Source organism: Ambystoma mexicanum, chromosome 11 (assembly GCF_040938575.1).
Source record: "Ambystoma mexicanum isolate Mex_15411 chromosome 11, UKY_AmexF1_1, whole genome shotgun sequence".
Classification (NCBI taxonomy): domain Eukaryota; kingdom Metazoa; phylum Chordata; class Amphibia; order Caudata; family Ambystomatidae; genus Ambystoma; species Ambystoma mexicanum.
The window spans coordinates 697,168,842-697,191,671 of record NC_090934.1 but is presented as its reverse complement, the minus strand read 5'-3'; the positions used below and the strand labels follow the sequence as shown (position 1 = coordinate 697,191,671).

The 22,830-nt window shown below is 44.5% G+C and overlaps 1 protein-coding gene across 2 annotated transcripts in view; it reads right to left on the bottom strand.

Annotated features, from left to right (window-relative positions):
• Positions 1-22,830, bottom strand: part of EIF3M (eukaryotic translation initiation factor 3 subunit M) — a 219,293-nt gene that overhangs the window by 97,223 nt on the left and 99,240 nt on the right. For both annotated transcript variants that reach the window (XM_069623566.1, XM_069623567.1), the window contains exon 5: positions 12,700-12,791. In XM_069623566.1, coding sequence (XP_069479667.1) covers positions 12,700-12,791 — 92 coding nt within the window. The remainder of the gene's footprint in view (positions 1-12,699; positions 12,792-22,830) is intronic.

The window sequence follows — 22,830 nt, the reverse complement described above, 5'->3', positions numbered from 1 at the left end:
TAACCATTTGTAGAATATCTTGAGCCCTCAACCTCTGGTGGCGAGGCTTTTCCCAGGGAAGTATCCAGGATCGCTCCTATGAACTGGAGTCTCTGCGATGGTATCATTTGTGACTTCTTTAAATTGAGGGAGAAGCCCAGTCTGTGAAGGAAGTGTGATTTAGCTGGATCTGAGCTTGTTCCGGAGAAACAGCCCTGATCAGCCAATCGTCCAGGTAGGGGTAGACGTGAATCCCTTCCCTCCTTAGACTTGCAGCCACTACTGACATTAACTTGGTGAAGACCCTCGGGCGGAGGTCAGCCCAAATGGCAGCACTCGAAATTGATAGTGAGAGTTGCCAATTGCGAACCTCAGGTATTTCCTGTGTTTGAGATGGATAGGCACATGGAAATAAGCGTCCTGAAGGTCCAGAGATACCAACCAGTCCTGGAACTGAAGGGCCTGGAGGATCTGAGAAAGTGTGACCATCTTGAATTTGTCTTTTCTGAGGAATTTGTTCAATTCTCGCAAGTCCAAGATGGGTCTCAGTCCTCCGTCTTTCTTCGGAATGAGAAAGTAAGGGGAGTACCAGCCCTTGTTCCTCTCCGCTACAGGTACCGGTTCTATGGCACCTTTCTCTAGCAGGTCCAAAATTTCCTGCAAGAGGAGCGGATCTGGAGCTTTTTGAGAGCTGATCCCCGGTGGATGACTGAGGTATACGTAGGAAAGGCAGGCAGTAACCTTGAGCGACTGTTTCCAATGCCCAAGCATCTGACGTGATAGCCTGCCATACCGTCAGATGTTGAGTCAACCTGCCTCCTACAGGTGTCCTGTGAGGGGAGTCCTCAGAGTGGTTTTGGGGCGGCTGATGCAAATGCCGATGGTAAAGAGGCACCTGCTGTTTCTGCGGCTTTAGAATATCTACCCCGTCCACCTCGGGTAGTTCTTCTTTGACCCCTTTGAGCCGGTCGTCCTCTACCTCTTCCGAATGCGGAGTAGAAGCGAAAGGACTTGCCCCTCGCAGAGGTTCCTGTGGGACGAAAAGGAGTCTGACGGATTGCAGCTCCTAGGGATTTTGCTGCAGCTTTTGAAGTTTGCAGTTTCTCTAAACTGTCATCCACCTTTTTCCCGAACAAAGAAGAGCCATCGAATGGCATGTTCAAGAGCCTGGCTTGCACATCTGGGGCAAAACCCGACTTTCTCAACCAAGCGAATCTCCTGGTTGATGTACTTGCCGCCATTGCTCTGCTGATACTGTCAGCCGAATCAATGCCCGTCTGGAGGGATTCGCACATAGCGTCTTTACCGTCCTGTATAATATTCAGGAACGCATCCCTTTCTTCTCCCTCCGGGATGCAGTCAGCCGCTGTAGAAGCACACTCCCAAAGTGTATGGCTGAACCTAGCAAGGGTGCAAGTAGCATTAACAGACTTTAACGCCATGCTACATGCTGAAAAGACTTTCTTTGCCAAAGCATCATATTTTTTATCGTCCCTGTCCTGTGGGACTGTAGGATAAGCCGTCTTGACATCGGTAGAGGATGCTGCTTGTACCACCAGACTTTCTGGGGATGGGTGTTTAGACAAAAACTCTGGGTCTGTGGAAGATACCCTGTACTTTGTAGACAGTTTTTTATTTACTGCTGGTATTACATCTGGGGTTTCCCAGTTTGTCATGATCTTTCTCTGAAGAGCTTTATGAAAGGGCACCACAGGATCCTCTTGTGGGCCTTTGTCAAGAATATCCGTGAGGTCATCTTGTTGGAAAGATTGTGAAGGTGCAGACCACCCCATGAACTCTGTAATCCTGGCCATTAAGGCTCTGTAGGGGGTTTCAGCATGCTCCCCCGGGTCTGGCTTAGCAAACTCCACCTCAGGGGAAGTGTCTAACCCACTTGCCTCATGTAAAGAATCATGAAGATCCTTTAATCTGCGCTCTTCAGAGGAAAATTCCTCTCTAACTGGGGTTACAGGTCCCTGTAACTCAAATGTGTCTTGTTCAGACAAATCACCCTCTTCTAAAATTGAGGATATAGTTCTCAATTGTTCTGAACTCATAAAGGGAGTAAATCCCATTTCCAAGGCAGAGGGTGCCGAACTTGTCATTATTGGCCTCGAAAGCGTCGATGTCGTCGACGCCGAAGGCTTCGAGCGTGGCGTCGAAAACAGAGGTGGAGGCCTCGAGGACCTCGACAGAATTGGAATTCTACTCGACAATATCGAAGCCATCGACGTCGAGGGCCTGGGGATAGTCACTGGATGTGTGGTAACCGTGACTTTTCTTGGCGTCGACGCCGGTGTCGAGGCCGGCGTCGAGTCGACAGACCCGTGTGTCGAAGGTCCCCTCGACAACGGCGTCGAAGACATCGACCTCGACGTCGACGGGACCTTCGTCGACGGAACCTTCGAGGAAGGTTTGGAGGTCATAGTCCTGCTCGAGGGTTCGAAACGCACTCGAGAGGTTTCTTTCGCTGGGTACTGCGACTCGCGGCGTTTTTGACCTTCGGGTCTTTCGACCAGAGCCTCGCTCTCAGCAGTCTTCGAGGGGGTCGAGGCCGCTTTCTCGAAGACGCTCATCATATTCTTTCGGAATTCCTCCCATTCAGCCCGGGAACTATGTTTCGTGGGGCAAGGGATTCTTTTTGGCGAAACAGAGGTAGAGGAAGACGGAGAAGGGGATCTTCGACGTCTCCTCTTCGAGTGCTTCGATCTCGAGGAGTGATGAGACCCACTCCGAGACCTGGAGCGCGAATGGTGACGAGGAGACGAATGTCTCGACTTCGTCCACGAAGAAGAAGCTTTAAAAGTCTTACCTTTCTCCAGCTTCCCCCTACGCTCCTTCAGGGCCTTAGCTGTCATGGACATACAGTCCTCGCATTCCGAACAATGGTGTTCAGCTCCCAAGCACCACAGACAAATTCTGTGAGGATCGGTCAACGACATCTTTTTCCCACAATCTCGACATTTTTTGAAGCCGGATCGAGGAGTTGTCGGTTCCGACGAGGAAGCCATCGAGTACGGATCGGATAACTCGAGGTAAATAGGATTAATCTTTACTAAGAACTGAGCAACGGTATTCCGAGGCACTGAGTAAGCGCGGAAAAACGGAACTGAGCAACGGACGCTGCGCGCGGCCTTTATAGGCAGGATGACGTCGAACGTCGATACGGCGGCTGTCGAGGGACATCGACTCGGAGGACGTCGACGCGCAGCGCCCTCTAGAGAAAAAATGTTCCGAGGCCAGCAGAGCTGGAAGGAGATATCTAAGATCTAAGATGAGGAATACGTCGGAGGACACAATCCCTTCGAAAACAGCTCAATCGAAATTTCATTTTAAATTAAGGTTTATAAATACTGAGCAAAAATGAAAATTGACAATTTGCTCAAACCGTACCGCATTACTGATAACATTTGTAAGTGGTCGTGCTGTCCCCATTTCTCCTGCCATCCCAAGGATGTCACCAAGTTCTGCGATTATTTCACTGTCACAAACAGATGTTTGGCATGATATTTTCGTGCATATGGGAAGGCCACTCGCCCCATTTCATCGTCCAACCTTCCAAATGCTTGGTTTTATTTCAAATTCGCTTTGTGTATTCCTTCTGTGTGATTTTGTCCCAAGTACGTTACCACATCTAGGCATTCCTTCCCCTTACACCCCGCCCACTCCTCAGTCCAGAGCTCACAGGGCAGTTTGATACCAAACACTATTCAGATTGTTTGCCGAACTTCACCAGTGAAAAACGTTGTGAAGAAAACCAGGCTTGCCTTCAGTAAATAGAAAAAGGTTTTGCAACTAGCAAACCATACAACGACGCCTAGCCTTCCCCCGAGTCCAAAACTTAATGAAGGGCATCTTTAAGAAGTAGGAGGGGAAAGCAACATCAGGATGGTATCCCCGCCTGCAAGTCAGGAGCCAGTATCACTCTCTCATGTGCTCCTCTGAAACCCTTTGCTGCTAAGTTTTCCTCTACCTCTTGAACCCAGGTACGAGAACCTGTCCTAACAAGGTATTTCCCATACGAATTTCAACCCGACTACTGCATGCTGTCATAGCTCAAGCTGTTTTTATCGATTTACTTGCCAGCACCATGCCCTTCAATACATCTCACATAGTAGTTATTTGTATAAATTGACATAGTATGAGACGCTCAAGCCAGATTGCAAGTGGCAGACACATTTTGCATGGGTATGCTTGTTCGAGGCCACTTGTTTAAAAAACGATTTTTGAAAAATTGCCAAAAACGAATACAACTTCAGTGTCATCGTTAAAACGAACAGGGAAAAACTTGGAAGTAGTAAACGGAAAAAAAGCACCATTGTGTTTCACAATCTTCATTGTCCTATGTATTTCACCTATCAGCAAAGCAAGTCTATCTTTATTGGTGCAAACAAATGTGTGCGCTACTCCCTTTACCAGTGACCGCACACTGCAAGACTTCATAGTGTATTGTATCCCTAGAGTGCAACTAAGAATACACCATCAAACCTGCATCGAACGCAATGTACTTGTTTAAGCAGCGAGCACAGCCTATGGGTGACAGAGCTCATTGGTCCAACTTACTGCAAATAACCGATCTTAACCAAATACGTAAACAGCTCATTAGGAAATGTCAACTCCGAACCAAGGCCGCACTGAAGCATTGCTACAGATCCTCGCGCTGGAATATTGCTAAAAATGTACCAATCACGATCAAAGAGGGCTCCCTTATGTTTTTGGTGGCCGTGTCTGTACTCGGTCATGTAGACCACGAGAGCAGACACCGATAGGTGCTCGTCTGAAATGTCATCTTCATGGCAAGCAGACTAACGTCAACATTTGTTGTAATGACTACAGACGTTTTCTATGTTGCAGTGACACTTTTCAGTACAGCGTGGTGGTCTCTAGAAAGTGTTGCATCATTAGTGTTCGCTATATGTGCGAGAAATGCTAATGACCAAGATCCTTGTTTTGAATCTATTGCACAACTATTCTAGATTTTGCTATGACAGGACCGACTAGAGTTGTTTTTAAAGGATTGCATGTAAAAATCTGTAGTAAAAAGTAAAGGGAGCAAACATGATCGACTATTGATCCTGTCTGGAGAAGCATAGTAGACAGGAACATGAGCGTGGTATGATAGTTGAAGGCCAATTCATAAGTGACAAATGGGTTTTTTGAGCTTTGGCCGAAATCTAATTTTGCTTCTTTAATTCATCAATATTAAAGCAACATGCCCTCTTTACGAAGAGAGTTTCCCATGATGTAGAGGAAGATAGTGCCCAGTGATGCAGCAAGTTCAAAAGGTCAAAGTTGAAGTGTCATGCTTTTGTTTTTATTTCTCCACAGGATTAACTGAGACATTTCTCATTGCTGACATGTAAAATCAAACATTTTAACAATCACAGAAACGAGAACACCTTACCCTGAAAAGTCATATTCAAGATTTTTGTTTTTTAGTAACTGTTGGAGCTTTAAGCAATGAAGCTAAAGCTGAGCTCGGACTACTGCCTTGCTACAGCCGGGCTAGAATTGTCCTTACACTCCATTTAATGACCTAAGCAAAATTACCCGCGTTAGGTACGTTTTTCTAAAGTCCAACTGGCGTGGATCTTTACAAGATTTATCTCTTGGTATTAGTTAACCCACCTTTTAATATAGGCCTGTACTACACAAGTTGGTAGAGCAACTGAGCAGCCAGACTCATTTTAGGAAGGAGTAATGTGAGCTGTTGAGCGTACAATGAAACCAGTTCACAGAGGTATCCAAGTAAACACTTACTCACTTAAAGTTATAGTTCACTTAAAGTTCTAACATTTATTTATATATACACAAGGCACACAAATCTAACATGCAACAAGCAACAATAACATTCAATGTGAATTGGAATCAATTAATATACGAAACAATAATGCAGGGGAATAACTTTTTGATGCTTTACATATCCAGCACACCGAGTGACATCTATTATTGTCAGCACTTCCATCCATCACCTTTACAAAAATGAGCTGGGAGGGAAAGTTTCAGAGTTAGGTAGAACACACTTTAGCAACTGTTAATAACGAATATACTCTCCCAGAGGGATATAGGCAGTCTGTTTCCTAGCAATAGAAACAACCAATAGAAGAACCAGCATTGCCAAAGCCAATAGGGTCAGAAGATGGACCTTTGGGAAACTAGGACAGAGAAAGTCAAATAGACAGCTCCAATTCAGGCTCTGTACAGAGAACAGGAAAAACGGTACAATAAAATCAATAAGCATGAACAATAATAAAACAATCAATCAAGCATGTTGAATAAGAGGAGACTTCAATGACTTACGAAATAAAGAATAGACAAAAATAGAACAAAGAGTAAGGGAGAGTGTTCCAGTGTAGAAGAGTAAAAGTACGAAAACAAGATTGAGCACAAAGGGGCAAGGTGCCACCAAGAGAAATTGAGAGGAGGAGCGGAGGGAACGAAAAAGGGTATGGAAGGATACCAAGACAGGAGCAAGTCCATAGAGGGACTTGAAGACGAGGCACAACATTTTTTATTTCAGTTGAGAGTGAAAAGATAGCCAGCCAAGAGTAGCGAGGGAAGATGAAATAGAATCTCAGAAAGAAAGAAGACTAAAGAGACGAATAGATGAGTTAAAAACAGATTTTAGAGGCGCAAAACGAGAAGTTGGGAGCCCAAAAAGAGCAGAGGAACAGTAGAAAAGTCAGGAAAAGATCAAACAAGAAATCAAAAGTTTTGAAGCTTGAATAGTGAGAAATGGACGGCCTTTACGGATATTGTGCAGATATGGCAAGCGTGCAATGTTTGAGAATTGTCGAGAGAAATAGATTAGAGTCAAGGCAGAGCCCCAGATTTCGAGCCATAGACTAGATTGGAAGCTAGGATGGGGGAAGGAAATAAAAGAACAGAGGAGAAGGGGATAGAGTGTTAGCGGGGGAAAAAAAAAAAAAAAAAGAGAACCTCATTTTTCCTAGCATTAAGTGTGAGATAGTGAGAGGACATCCAATATTTAATGGCTAGAAGACCAGCAGAAAGAGTGTGGTGAATCTCAGAGGGAAAAGAAGAAAAGGAAATGAAATGATGAGTGGCATCAGCATAGAAGTGGTGTGATAGACCAAAGGAAGAAATAACGGCAGCAAGAGGGGAAGCGTAGAGAGAACATAAAAGAGCCCAATACGGACCCTTGCAGAATGCCATGGGCAAGCAAAAAATATTAAATGATTTGCCAGCCCATGAAACATAAAAGGTTCTTTGAGAAAGATTATTGAAACCAGGAATGGGCCGAGCCTGCAAAACCAAAAGGAAAAAAGACGCCAGTAGAAGGGAGTGGTCGACGGTGTCGAACGCAGCAGATAAGTCCAGAAGAATGTTTACAACAGCGTACAATAAGTAGTGAGTTTAAAAACAGAAAGGAGAGCAGTTTCAGTTGAGTGACGAGGGCGAAAACCTGACTGGAATTATGTGAGAAGTAATTCAGAGAGATTGGAAGCAGGGAAATAGGACACATTTGAAACAAGTAGTGGATCGGCGGTAGGTTTCTTTAAAATTGGGATGATGGAAGCATAATTAAAAGATAATGGAAAAGTTGAGGTTAAAAGATATTGAAAAAAGAGGCGAGGTAAGACACCAAAGGAGGGTAGACTGAGAATGAGTGCAGAAGGGATTGGATCGGTAGGAGAGGCAGTGGGGTGGACTTCAGGCAATAGAAGAGAAGTATCAGCATTGGAGATTGGTTTAAAGCAGGAAATAGAGGTAGAGAAGCAGGATTGAAAGAAGTTTTAGTTTTGGGTGAGATGGAAGCTTCAATGTCAGAACGAAGAGAAGCTACCTTGAAGGAGAACAATTGAGCGAAGTCAAAGGCTGAAAGAGTAGAATTGGCAGAGCAGTTAAGGGTGGGAGGAGACAAAAGACGAGAAATAATTTTAAAAAGACACCTAGAGTGGGCAGACTGTGTGTAGGAGATCATAGAACAAGAGATGTTTAGCAGAGAGTAGACAGTCATTATAGAGAGCATGGTAGGAAAAGTATGAAGAATAATCCACCCTAGAATTGGCCTTGAGACAGCGTCTTTCAAGACGATGGAGAACACGGTGCTTAGAGCAAAGATAGGAGGAAAGCCATGGTTGAGAAGGTTTAAGAGGGGGATAGAAAGGCAATGAGGGGTAAAGTGAATCAAGAGAAGAAGAGAGACAAAGAAAAAGTAGAAACAGCCTCATAAGCTGTTAGGGATGAAAAAAGGAATAGGGTGGAAGGACGGTGATACAGGTGGAGGTAAAGAGTTAAAGTTACGTAAATCACACCTGTTGGGGAGAATTCAGAGACATGTGCTAATTCCCTTCCACCTTAGAGACAGCCTGCTCTTTTTGCTGGACTTTAGGACTTTTAATTTTCATCCTGTAGAGACCGAGACCTTTTTCCCCACTCTCTCATGTATTTTTCTTTAATTTGAACATTGTTTCTTTTGGTTTTGGAGTCTGACAAACTCCATATGGATCATCTGTTTACATTGTGACACAGAGTACATTCAGTGCAGTGGCACATGGAAGTCTTTCAGATTTCCCAAAGGTGTAAATACCTTCTCTTGGTTAACTACTGTTTCCAAGAGCAGTAAAGTGAAATTAACTACTTAACTTCAGTAACTCTGTAGACCCAGCACACACTATCTTACATAGAGTGTTGGAGGGGTTACTTAGTATCCCCTTTTGTCTAGTTTCTCATGTAACATTTTTACGTTACCCTTTCTAGAATTAATGGCTTGTGGCAGTGGTTTACTTTTTCCTACCATTGTGTGTTTCTACCGCGGGCTGCAATTGCAGCAGCAGTAAAGCACCCATGAGTGACCCCAGTCTTCTTTGTTCGTCATTCTTGTTGGAAAGGTCCTTTTTGAGATTTACACTGTGCGCCAAGCCAGGTTTGGTCCCTTTGTTCGTTTGGTCTCTGGCGGGGTTCACTGCTGAAGCCCGTCTCTGGCTCCAGCAATTCTGGCAGGGCAGGAAGTGAGGGAGGTGCCCGAAACTCCCTGTGCTTAGTCTCCTTGGTTACAGGAATGCACCCAAAGGTGATTGGCTGGCCTTGGAGGACAGCCACCCTTCTGTGTGAGTGACAGCTAGGCTATGAATGAATGGGAGAAACCTGCATAACAGGCAAGGCATTTTGGCTTGGAAGGCAGTCGACCACTGGACGAAGGAATCTGAAGAGATGGCTGCTGCAACTCCTGGACCGTTGGTTTGCCCAGTGAAGCCCTGCTGCTGTGCCGAAGCTCTGAGTCACTTTTGGGTGCAATCCTGTAACCAATGGGATTAAGTAGAGGGAGTTTCGGGCACCTCCCTCACTTCCTATCCCTGCCAGACACTCGTGAATCCTGCCAAAGATAAAACGAACAAAGGGACCAAACCTGGTTTGGCGTGCAGAGTAAATCTCAAGAAGGACCTTTCCAACAAGAAATTGCGAAAAAGGACGACCTGGGACATTTTGACAAAATGGGCACCCATGGGTGTCTTACTGCAGCTGCAATTGCAGCCCGCGATAAAAACACACAATGGTAGTAAAAAGTAAACCACTGCCACCAGCCATTAATTGTAGAAAGGGTAACATAAAAATGTTACATGAGAAACTAGACAAAGGGGATACTAAGTAACCTATCTAGCACCCTATGGTAAGTTAGTGTGGGCTGGATCTAGAAAGTTCCAAAATGTAAGTAATGTCAATTTCACTTCACTACTCTTGGAAACAGTAGTTTCACCAAGAGAAGGTATTTAAACCTTTGGGAAATCTGAAAGACTTCCATGTGCCACTGCACTGAATGTACTCTGTGTCACAATGTAAAGATGATGCCAATGGAGTTTGTCAGACTCCAAAGTGAAAAGAAACATGACTGGGTACACTCTTCATACATCAGTCATTTTACCGAAAACAAAATAGTGTGGTACATTTCACTGAAGAACATAATACCGAAAAACACTGAAAATATTAAATATATATGCGGTATGAGAGGTTGGGGTGGCGTTAAAAGGGTAAATAAAAAGAGGGCTTGGGGAAGCACCCCCCAAAAATAATCACTGTATTCCGGTATTATGGTCACAATGAAATGTACCACTCTGAAATGTGGGTTTGTAAAAATCGCATATAACCCCACTTAGAGCCGTCAACCACCTGGGGGTTGGCCGTCCTTCAGAAATGTACCTAGAATACCTGTTCTTCAAGCTGCATCTACAATGTGATCAGGCACAAAGAGAAACCCAAGTTTTGCATACTCCAACCATCCTGTCAATCGGACCAGCACGGCGACCCCAGGTGAGGTGCAGGATCATCTGCCCCACGCTTGCCACCTTTTGGCCAGGCTCGTGCCCCCTTGCGGCCCCAGACCCCTTTCGCTCCCTGCGTTCCACGGCTTCCCTCTTCCCTCCCTCTCTCCCTCCCTCCCTCCGCCCGCCTCCCGGACCTCCTTCCCCCTGTGATTGGCATCTCGGGCCTGCAGCTGCACCTGGGGAAACGCCATTACCAGCACGGCGACCCAGGTGAGCTGCAGGACCCTCTGCCCCACGCTTGCCACCTTGAGGCCAGGCTTGTGCCCGCTTGCAGCCCCAGACCCCCTCGCTCCCTGTGTTCCCCGGCTTCTCTCTTCCCTCCTCCCCCCCCCCCGCCCGCCTCCTGGACCTCCCTGCCCCTGTGATTGGCCTCTCTGCCCTTGCACCGAGCAAGGGCATGCAGCTGCACCTGGGGAAACGCCATTACCAGCACGGCAACCCCAGGTGAGCTGCAGGACCCTCTGCCCCACGCTTGCCCCCTTGAGGCCAGGCTCGTGCCCCCTTGCGGCCCCAGACCCCCTCGCTCCCTGTGTTCCCCGGCTTCCAGGCCTCTGCCAGGCTGCCCTGCGGCTAAGGGCCCCAAGGAAAAGGGCAGCTCCTGCACTGGCAGCTCCAAGACGTGGCTCAGGGTGTCCGCAAAGGAAGCCAACAGACACCAACAAAACTAAGTGTGGCATGGATGGGGTGTAGAGCCATTACTCTACACCAGAAAGCCCTCGCCACTCTACCTTACCTTCCATAATGTAGACTGCCATAGACTTACATCATGCATACTTGGAGAGATTTGTGACCACCAATCCAAATCCACTCTTGGGTGAACTGTAAAGGTTGCATTCCAACACACACTTACATACTAGCCACACCTATAGAGAATGATCAAGATTAGCCTGCATCACTTTTAGACAGCTGTAACAATGTTAGCATGTGCCACACTTAGATGTCATCCTTAACTTAAACCTGCGTCACATCTAAATAGAAATATGAATGTTAGCATGTGCCACACTTAGATGTCATCCTTAACTTTAGCCCTTAATGCCGTTAATGCAAAGGGAAAAGGAATGAAACTATACATTGCAATGTATAATGTTTGGACGAATGTTGAGAAATCATTGGGCATAAACATATAGCAAACTGCCAATTTAGGAATGTCTTCTATGGGAATGTTATATTTAGGGAAAAAAAAATAGTTTACTAATCTACCATTAGCAATCGTTTTCTGGACCTGAAGTTTTGATTATGTAAAAGAACTAACATTCATCAATCGGTGGTCTTAAGGACTTATTCACATATTTTCTCGACATATACACTTTCAATTTTGAATTTTGATTTGTTTTTTTTTTTTTAGTTAAGATCCTATCTACTAATTTTATCTTTTGTTTTTCTTATTATTCTTACTTTCCGTTTTCTTTTCTCCTTACTCCTTCCTTATATCCTATTTCCTTTATTAATTTAATATGTTATTATCTGTTTTTAATGATTAACTGCTTTGTAAATGTAATTTCTTATGTCATGTGAAAAGCTTATACTAAGCTATAACACATTAATAATAAATTAAATTAGCCCTTATCGCATCAAGTTTGAGTTGTGAATGTTAGCATGTGCTACACTTGAATGAAACTGAGGGATGACAAATTCCACACCTGGATGGAATAGCGAATGATGGCGGGCATCCCACCTCGACACAATTGCAAGGACAGCAATGCCAACTGAATAATGCACTAACAACTTCAGCCCTTCGCATACACCTCTCAAACTCTAAAACGCAACCACAAGCCTAAATACAGCAATCCGCACAAACTTCACTACATTACAACAACAAAACAACCACACAGATTTGCACAACAGCACACGACGACTACAGACTGTAAAACACCCCAAGCCCAGCCAACGGACCACATCACTGCTCTCTTGCACTTTTCCAACTTATACCCACTAACTAACCCCCCCTCGCTTTCTCCCTTTTCAGAGCCGCCAGGGGATCACTCCGGTGGTGATAGGGCCCGGTACAAATATCCTTTAACATTGACTATAATTCTGAGCAGAAAACGTTGAGTGTATGGTTTACTCAGAATAATCTGAATTTTCTTTTCAGCCACTCCAGATTGTATTGCTGAACTACCTTTATGTGCTTACTTGATCTATCATCTGAAACCCATAAGCCCATTCACATGTGACAATCTAATTTTTGATGGGCAGCACATCACAAATATTAAGAAAATAAATAAATGAAAGGCCGAGGTGATGCAAATAAACATTGTATACCACACACAGTGGCTATGGGGAAAAGATCGAAGAAGTGCTAGATGAGTATTTAAGCATGTGGTGTGAAATATATACAGAACGAACCAACCATACAACCAAGTAATGTTTTGTATGTTGCTCACTGAATGCTAACCCCATAATCAGGAGATTATTAAAACATCTGGCTGCATACCTTTTTTTGCAATCGAGTGCCTCATAAAGTAGTCTTAAGAGTGTGTGCTTCTTGTCTGTGCTGAGGTTCCAGTTGGCAATCCATTTTCTGACCTTCATTAGGAAAATACATTTTCACATGTTAGCTAATTCTATGCAGAAAAATAAAATCTATATCTGTTAACTTAATACTTATTTTGTATTATTCATTTGGTTAGAACATCCTTACAATATTTGTATCACACATACATCACAATAAATTCTTATTTATAAAATGTTTCATAAATATCTAACATTTCCAATGAATCAACCAATTACAAAAAGCTATTCAAATTAAATTTGATAGAATTCATAACATTTAATAGCAAATATTATGCTTGATAAGAATGCCCACTCAGAAAATAAGACCATAGGGAATCACAGAGCTGGACACATGACAACAATATGCTTCAATGTCTCTGTACTATTGTTTTAATTGCACTATCTATGCAAAATCATCTCCCTAGGTAAACTATTTCTCCTAACCAGCACTTCTCGTGTTAAGAAAAGGTTTAAATAAAATTTCATAAATGCCTCTCGTCCTTTCTTACTAGGAAAGAGGCGGAGGTTTGCTGGCAGGCTACCAACCTGTATATATTTTAATAAAACAGGTGATGTAGGGAGCTATAATTATGCATGCTCTCAATGGTTTGACTCCAATCTTTCCCATATGGAGCTGTTTTAATTCTTCCAATCTTACTAACTAAATCATCAAATGTAAAACCCAAATTCACCAGAATGTACACATTTTAACAATGTATTATAGTTTGATTCCTACCACTTTGTTAGATGGGGTATGTATACATTGAACAAATATTTCCACTTGACTCTTATTCAAATAGAAAGCAGGCCCAGTTCATATAGGGAGGTTTTCCTAAAGTCACATTTTTTAGTAAGCAATCCCAGTGGTTTGTAGATCCAACTCTTAGTATCAGTCTGTACTACTCAAGGATCTTGGTAGAGTGGCAGAGTAGTCAGGCTCATCTTAAGAGGAAGATGTGAGCTCTAGTTAAGTACACTGAACCCAGTCAATAATGCACATCAAACAAACACATACATTTATATTAAAATATAGATTATATATACACAGAAGTCACTGTTAAATACTTTGCACAATAAACCAACACACACAGGTATACTTTTCAAAACTTTCAAAAGGGTCACTTCTTAGTTGGTGGTTGCTGAACGTATACAATAGTTAGAGGGGTCTGACAGTTGAATTGGTAATACTATACACCCACAAAGTAATAGTCATTGTATTTCGTCTGCATACACATACAAGATGGTGATTTTTGGAAGGAAAACAAGTGGTTAGTGTGATCCTAGCAGTGCTTCAGGTTCTAGAGGCAGTTTTGCAGCACAGCAAGTCTTTCAAAGTCAAAAACGCAACCCTAGCTAAAAGGTAGTTCGTAGCGGCTTAAAGACTTGCAAGGCAGTAGAAATCAAAGCTCCTGTGGATACTTTCTAGTCTCTAGGAAGGAAGATACAAGGAGGCTTAACCAATGTTGCAGACCCTGTTAAAAGGACTCTAAAAAGGGACACACGCAGCAGGTTGAGTCAGAGGCAAGGGGGGGGGGGTTGTCCTTGACCCCTCAATGCGCACCCAATGCTCTGGAGCGACTTTCTGGAATCAGGTAAGCAATACCCCTTCCCCCACAGTACATATGGTTAGAAGAAAATGTCTGTGGCGGATGCTCTGTGATATTGGAGCTCTGGACCTAACCTCCGGATTCCTTGGTCTGATGACTGAAGGCTAGACAATGGACGGAATCTCAGCAGCATTCTCAAAGGAGGTTTTCTGGCACGACTTTCAGCAACTTCTCTGGACACACTGCGGTTTTGGTGCCTTTCTTGCAGCACCAACAAAGGATACCTTTTGCTCAGTCAATTGTCTTTGCTTCCTGCAGTCCCACACTCCGATGAGGGGGTCTGGCCGATTTGGATCGGATCTCTGGAGTGTTCTTGAGGCCTCAGCAAAGATTTGGACATATACAGCCTTTCCACATCGAAGCACTCGAAATGGGCAGCAGATCTCCTGGTATTGGGGTTCCGCAGCTCTGGAAACTCACAGGACCTACGGCGATGGGACTGGTTTCTCCCACCAACCAAAGGGAAGGAGTCATCCTCTTCGGAACTCCTCTGTCGCGCAGATATCCAGGTCAGGACAGCTGTGGTCACATTACAGTGTTGCAAGGGCTCTGCAGGCGTATCTGGTTGTCTTCGGTTACTTGAGCTCTCAGGGGTCGACTTGCTGTTCACTCCAGGAGCCTCACCTTTTCCAAAGTTCCAGCACACACTCCTCTGCAATCTCTCTCAGCAATTAACAGAAAGGGACGTTTGGCTGTCCAATCAGGACAGCAAGACCCCCAATGAGAGCTGGTTCTATTCAGGCACTCTGGCAGACAAAGGAAAGAGGGGTAGAAAAATGCCTGCCCAGATACTGGAGCCTAGGCGGGGACAACCAAGGGTTCCTGACAAAGGCAAAACACACACACACCGGCCTCCCACTCCCAGAATGGTAGAAGGGCTAACAAAGAACAACCACACTAGTAATGGTGAAAAAAGAAGGGGAGGTCCCAAGTGGCTACTTGGGTGCCCCTATTGTGCACCCGAGACTATGGACATAACCTGAAGCAGGAAAAATCACACATTGGTAGGGCACGTTCACTGCCACCAGCCATAACTAGGTGGTTGTCAAGGTGACTAAAAAGTCACAGTAGCAGAGAGAAGGGGGATACTAGGTACCCCTTTGGTACTCCACTTAATGTGTTGTGTGCCAATCTCCCAGTTTATGAAGTTTTAGGAGAGATACTAAGTATCTCTCTAATCTTAAGAACTGTAGTTACTCTAGGATAAAGAAAATTATCTCAAAGGAGTACACTAAAGGTCCCCAACAACAATGCCCATAAGAAGTGTTAGGCAGAATTGCATGCAGTACCCTCTCGGACCACCACATACAATTAGGACTACAGGTGTAAACAAAACCAACCTTTGGTATAAGTCTGTACTACACAGTTTTGTGGGAGCGCCCTGAACAGCCAGGCTCATCTCAAGAGGGAATGTGAGCAGTACAAGGATGTTACACAGAGGTCTTACAATCACAGTGGTTTAAGTAGACACACTCAAGGTTTCTTGGTAAAACATGTATTCATTTATTACACAATCATTTACAAAACATTCACTAGAAGGAGGCAACTTAATATTATACACAAATAAACTTCAACACCAAACCAATAAGTTTCTGAGTAAATTAGGCTTCCCTGAAATAGGAGGAAAATAGCATTTCAGTCACTTTGAATAGGAGGGAAAAGGCACAAGTAGATCAAATACTTGCTTAGGCAATGCAAATAGTTTCAGTTTACTAGAGAACTCGATTCAGTTCAATAGGCCTAGGCAAAAGTCAATGGACTAGTGTTTTGGATAGGAAAGAGCAGTTCTTGTAGTAAACGGTAAAGTCTTTTCCAAAGTTCTGAGAAGTAGTTTGTACGAAAAAGAATCATATGTTGGGTCACAAGCTGATTAGGCCTGCAAGTTGGGAAAGTTCTATGAACTTTTGCCGTAAGAGTCAAGTCCTCTCAATCTGGTTGGCACAGTACCTTAGTATGAAGCAAAAAGATACAGCTGAAGACGTTGGACCCTGGCAGTTCTTGCAGATCTCACTGTTCCTCAGCCTCAGTTGTGGGGAAAAGGAGGATGTCGGGGGACTCCTGCACAGCACGGAATAGTAGGAAAATGTGGACAAAATGGAGTCAATTCAGTTCGAGTAACTGTTTTCATTCCATCCTAGCTGCCACTCACCCAGCAGGGTGGCTGTCCTTGCCGGACGGTCAGCCGGCCAATCACTACAGAATGCCAGAATGCATTTGGGCCACCTAGGAGACTAAGCACAGGGAGTTTCGGGGACCTCCCTCACTTCCTGCACACCCCAGACACTCAGACGCCAGAGACGGTCTTCACTGTGGAAGCCTGCCAAAGGCATGGAAACAAAGGGACCAAACCTAGTTTGGTGCACAGAGAAACTCTAGAAGGACCTTTCCAAAAAGAAATGGCGAAAAAAAAAGACCGGGACCCGTTTAAGGCGCCATCTTGAAAAACATGGCTCCCGCGATTTATAGCTACCGGTGTTCACGGTTGGGAAAAACAATGGTAGTTTGATGTAAAACCACTGCCCCCAGCCATTTCATTAGGAAAGGGTAGCATTTGACTGCTACGTGGGTTTCTAGACACAGGGGATATTAGGTAACCCCTCCAGCACTCTATAGGAAGATAGTGTGTGCTGGGTCTAGAAATTTAAAAAGACTAGTAAAGTAAATTTAACCTTACATTCTCTGGGAAACAGTAGTTTATCCCAGAGAAGGTATTTAAACCTTTGGGAAGTCTAAAAAGACATCCCTGTGTTACTGCACTGAGGGTGCTATGTAACACACATGAAAATATGCCTATGGAGTTATCTTAAAACCCCATAAGAGACCATCAGCATTCTTTTGTTGGGTACCTGACCTGTGCTCAATAGCGAAGTCAAAGCATTGTAGGCGTTAGGGAGAATTCTCAGAATTGTGCTCCCTCCACCTTAAAGACCTCCCCCCCAGCAACTTCGCTGGATTTTGAGGACTTGATTTTTTTTAACCTGGAGAGAGTGAGAATTTTTCCCACTCTCTCATGTATTTTAATGTGATTTTTTAACATTTTCTTTTGGTTGTGTAGTCTGACAAACTCGATAGGCATCATCTTTTACATTGTGTCACACAGCACCTTCAGTGCAGTGACACGGAAGTCTTCCAGATTTCCCAAACGTTTAAATACCTTCTCTGGGATGAACTGTTTTCCCAGAGCAGTAGAGTTTAATTGACTTTACTTACATTTATACATTTCTAGACCCAGCACACACTATCTTGCAATTGGGTGCTGGAGGGGTTACTTAGTATCCCCTTTGTCTAGCTTCTCATGTAACAATTTATGTTACCCTTTCCCCAATGAATGGCTGGTGGCAGTGGTTTACTTTAACTACTGTGGTGTGCATTTACCGTGAGCTGCGTTCGCAGCTGCAGTAAAACACCCAAGGGTGCAATTTTTTGTCAAAATGGCCATTTCTTTGTGGAAAGGTCCTTCTTGACATTTACTCTGCGCACCAAACCCGGTTTGGTCTCTTGGTTCGATTTCCCTTTGGCGGGATTCACGAGTGAAGCCCGGATCTGGCTTCAGGGTGTCTGACTGGGGCAGGAAGTGAGGGAGGTGCCCGAAACTCCCTGTGCTTAGTCTCCTAGGAGACCCAAATGTACTTTGTAGTGATTGGCCGGCTGACTGTCCGGCAAGGACAGCCACCCTGCAGGGTGACTGAAAGCTAAGCTGGAATGAATGGGAGGGAACTGAATAAAAGGAGAGGCTTTTGCCTTGGAATGCAGAGTCGACCACTGGACGAAAGAACCAAAGAAGAACTTGAAGGACGCCAGCTGCTGTGCTGAAACTCCAAATTCATATTGACAGAGAAGCCCCTGCAAGGACGACTTCTCCCCTTGAGTTGGTGGGACCAATCAACTCCAAAGTAAGCCACCTGGACATTCTCTCGGAGCTGGTAGACTTTCCACAGAGTTGCTGCTGGAAACCGAAACACCAGGGAGAGGAACACCAGATTGTGTGCGTTGCTTTTAAGCTGGCCAAGAGCTCTGGGAAGATCCTCCGGACTCCCAGGAAGCGGGACTGACCGAGCCTGAGCCCTCATAACAGAGTGCTGTACCCGAGATGCAAGGAAAGCCCACCTCAACAGCCAGGAACCGCAGTGTTGCTATTTGTGGTAGAGACGAGGAGCTGAAACACTGAACAGCCACTTGTTTGAAGATTGCCGGTTGCGAGCAGTGACCGTCCCATTGCAGTGCATGGGTCCCCAGCAGTCCTCCCTCTTGTCCCCAGGAATAGTGAGATCTGCAGTGCTGCACTTTTCTTTTTCTTCAATACAAAAAGGTACTGTAAAAGTCTGAGAAAACTTACCTCTTGCTGTAGAGTTGCTTGCATCTTCTACTATTCACAAGCCTAGCAGCTTGTGGCCCTACATTGATTTTTCTTTTTCTTCAAAGACTTCTAAAACATTGTGCAAATACTTCTTACTTACCTGCAAAGAATTGCTTCAGCTCATATAGACTTTTTCCCATTGATTTTGGCTTAGCCTGTTCCACTGAATGACTATGGGGATCTGAAAGTATTTGTCGTCTCTTGTATGTTCTAACCTTTCCCTTTGACTCACTCCTAAATGATTATAAATGCAACAGTGATATATTAATGTCCCCAGGACCCTAGCTATTGAAGTCACCCGAGTGTGTAGGTTGTGTCCGTGGGCCATCCCAAAAGGGTACTTACTGATTTAGAAATATTAAGAGTGTATTTTGTGAAGTATATTTGAGTGTTACTTTAGCCCCTCTTACTTTTTCTAGGCACTTACTCTATCCGATTGGTCCCGGACCTATTACGATAGTAAATGTGTTCTTCTCCTCCCCTTAGCCTTACTTGTTATCCCACCCCTGCCCCTCCAGCACTATCTGAAATGTTGTCAGGCCTACTACAATAGGTGCTTGTTTTGTTCCTCTTCCCCTCCCCTCTCCATCACCTTGTATAATTCTCCGGCTCCACCAGAAATGTCGTCAGGCCTAGTACGGTAGTTGCCCGTCTGTTTCCCATTCCCTTCCTATTTGCGTCTTAGCACTTTCCTATTTGTGTCTTAGCACTATCTCAAATGTCGCTAGGCCGAGTATGATAGTTTTTTCACATTCTTGTTGTTCACGACCTGGAAGAATGTTTTGTATTTTTCCCTTGCTCCCTTCCTTTGTCGTGAAGCGCTTTGAAACACATTGTGTATAGGCGCTATATAAGTAAACCATCATATCATATATCATTATAGTCCATACAGAATGTAAGTTTGTTGGTTCCTGCCTATGGAACCAACACAACTGGGCTAGCCTAGGCACTTGTGGAATGTTCAATCACTCCAAGGTCAAGCATCTTATTGACCTCTTTTACGCGATTCCTCCCATTATCTGACCTCTTGTAGCCCCTGCTTTTAACAGGTACACAATCACCAGTGTCAATTGTATGTTGGCCCCAAGGTGTCAAGCCGGTGTAAGTAAGACCAGAGGGGCAAAGTGAGTTAACAGATCTTTGCACTCCTGCTGTTGCTGCATTGTCAGGTTAGTAGAGAGTTTTACCCCTTATACTGACCCATCAGAAGGTTGTCCCCCTTAGCAGGTCTGGAGAGAGGCTCACTCTCCTCCTCAGAGGCAAAGCATAAAGCTCCTATCTCAGGTCTGGAAACAAAGGCCATCAGACGGTTGGTATGAAAGACGCTAGGGGCCTCCCTTGGGGTTGCCCAAGTCTACCAAATAATGGACCTCTCCAGGTTTTCCTACAACTTTGAAGGGTCCTGTTTGTTTGTCCTGTAGGAGCCTCTGTTTTACTGGAACCATGATGAGAACTTGTTGGTCTGGAGTAAACTCCACCAATTTTTTGCCTTCTGGTCATGCCAATGCTTAACCAGAAGTCTGTCATCATCTGTGCCATCCTCTGTCTGAGGCGTAGCACAGTCAGTAATCCTTACTGGTTTGAGGGAAGGAACACAATCCAAACCCTCCTTGATCAGGGCCAAATGGTATCTCACAGGATAACCATAAAGTAACTCAAAGGGGCTAAAATCCACTCCAGCTTGAAGAACCTATCTATAGGCATAAAGAAGAAGGTCCCACTTTCTTCTAAGGGGTTTTTACAAGGCTCCGATCATGCTCTTCATTATTCTATTAAACCTTTCTACCAACTCATTTGTTGGAGGGTGGTAGGCAGTTGAGAACCTGTATGTGACCCCCACAGGCTTTCCACATGTCATGTAGTGGGACGTAACATTTGACCCCCCTGTCAGATACAACCTCCTTGGGAAATCCTACTCTGGTAAAAAAAAAAAAAACCTAGTAGGGCCTTAGCCACTGCCTGAGCAGTAACAGTTCTCAATGGAATCGCTTCAGGTACCTAGTGGCATGGTCCACTACAACCAATATAAATCAGTTGCCTGAAGGAGGGTCTCGGGGACCAACAATGTCAATCCCTAGCCTCTTGTAAGGGAGAATTTTCAATTCTGTGCCAAGTCCCTTTAACCTTAGAGACCCCCAGCTCTTTTGCTGGACTTGGGGCTTTTTAATTTTAACTCCAGAGTGAGTTTGACTTTAACTCCAGACTATGATTTTCTGTGTTTCTTACTGTTTTATGGCATCTGGTCAACTCCAAAGGCAACTGCTTTTTGCACAGCTACACACTGCACCTCAATGTTTAACTACATTTTCTTGTGCGAACTACTGTTCCCAAGAATAGTAAGATGACCCCAGTCTTACTTACCTTTACTCTATGGGTCCAGCACACCACCTGTTAGGCAAGATTGTATGCACTACAACAACCCTGACCTCCTGGCAGTAGTAACCCAACCTTTGATACAAGTCTGTACTACACAGGTTGGCAGTGTGGACGAGTAGCCAGGCTGATCTCAAGAGGGTTCCATGAGAGCTGTAGGGGAGTTATACAGAGGTTCACAGTGACAGTATTCAAGCAAACACTTACACACAGGGTTTCCTGATAAAACAAGGATTAATTTATTTACCAGTCAGTTAATGTAAGCCTTCTTCAGAAGAGAGCACTGTAAAACACCACACAGATATACTTCTAAACTATACACACTTGAATTCAGAATCAGTAAATACCCACTTGGGATGACATACAGCAGAGACCTACACCCACAGGTGACTTCAATTGCTAGGGCGCTGTTGGCATTAATGTATTACTGTTGGCATTCAGAAGTAGTTTAGAGCAAGTCAAAAGGGAAAGATTATTAGAGCAAACAAGATATCACAAATATTTCCTAGGCAGGCAAATACTTTCAGGTCCCCCAGAAGAGTCATTCAGTTAGAACAGGCTAAGTCCAGGTCAAGAGGCGAGAGTCTATATGAGCTGAAGAACTTCTTTGCAGGTAAGTAGAAAAGTCTTTGCACAATGTTTCAGAAGTCTTTGAAGAAAAAGATGAAACAATGTAGGGCCACAAGCGGCTTAGACTTGTGAGTAGTAGAAGATGCAAGGAACCGAAGGAGAATGACACACATGACAGAAGCTTCAGATAACTTGAAAGCAGGTCAGGCTCTGGTGAAGCATTGGCATGACCAGAAGGCCAACGTGGTTGCGTTTACTGAAGACCAGCTAGTTCTAGTCATGGTACCTAAAAGGCAGAGGGCCTTACAGGACAAATGGATTGGACCCTTCAAGGTTGTCGGTAAACTTGGAGAGGTCAATTATTTGGTGGACTTCGGCAACCCTAAGGAGGCCCCCAGGGTCTTTCACATCAAACGCCTAAAGGCCTATGTCTCTAGACCAGAACTCAGAGCTTTGCTTCTAGCCTTTGATCAAGAGGAGGAGGAGGAGAGTGGACTTCTCCCTGATCTCCTCAGGGGACAACCTTCAGATGAGAAAATTGAAGGAGTAAAACTCTTTAGATCTGATTCTGCAACAACAGGAGGAGTGCAAGGCTCTGTTAAATCAGTTTGCCTCCCTCTTCTCACTAACGCCAGGCTTGACCACTTGGGGCCAGCATGATATTCTCACTGGTGATAGTCTCCCTGTGAAAAGCCAGTGTTAAAGGATGTCAGACCATGTAAGATCCCACAGAAAAGAAGAGGTCAAGAAGATGCTTGATCTTGGGGTAATAGAGCCATCTATAAGTCTATGGGTTAGTCCAGTTGTACTAGTGCCAAAGGCACGATCCAAAGTGTAGAGATTCTGTGTGGACTATAGAGCTCTTCATGCAATCGCCACAACTAATGCCCATCCTTTACCCAGGACAGAAGAGCTGGTGGACAAACTTGGTTCAGCCAAGTTCCTCAGTGCATTTGACCTGACCTCAGGCTATTGGTAGCTCTGACAGACCATACCAAGGAGATGAGTTCTGAATGGGATGGAGGGAGAATTCTAATTTCTGTGCCAATTCCCTTCAACCGTCGAGACCCCTAGTTCTTTCGCTGGACTTAAGGACTTTTTCATTTTTATCCTGGAGTGAGTGAGACCTTTTTCTCACTCGTGTATATTTGATCTGATTTGGACT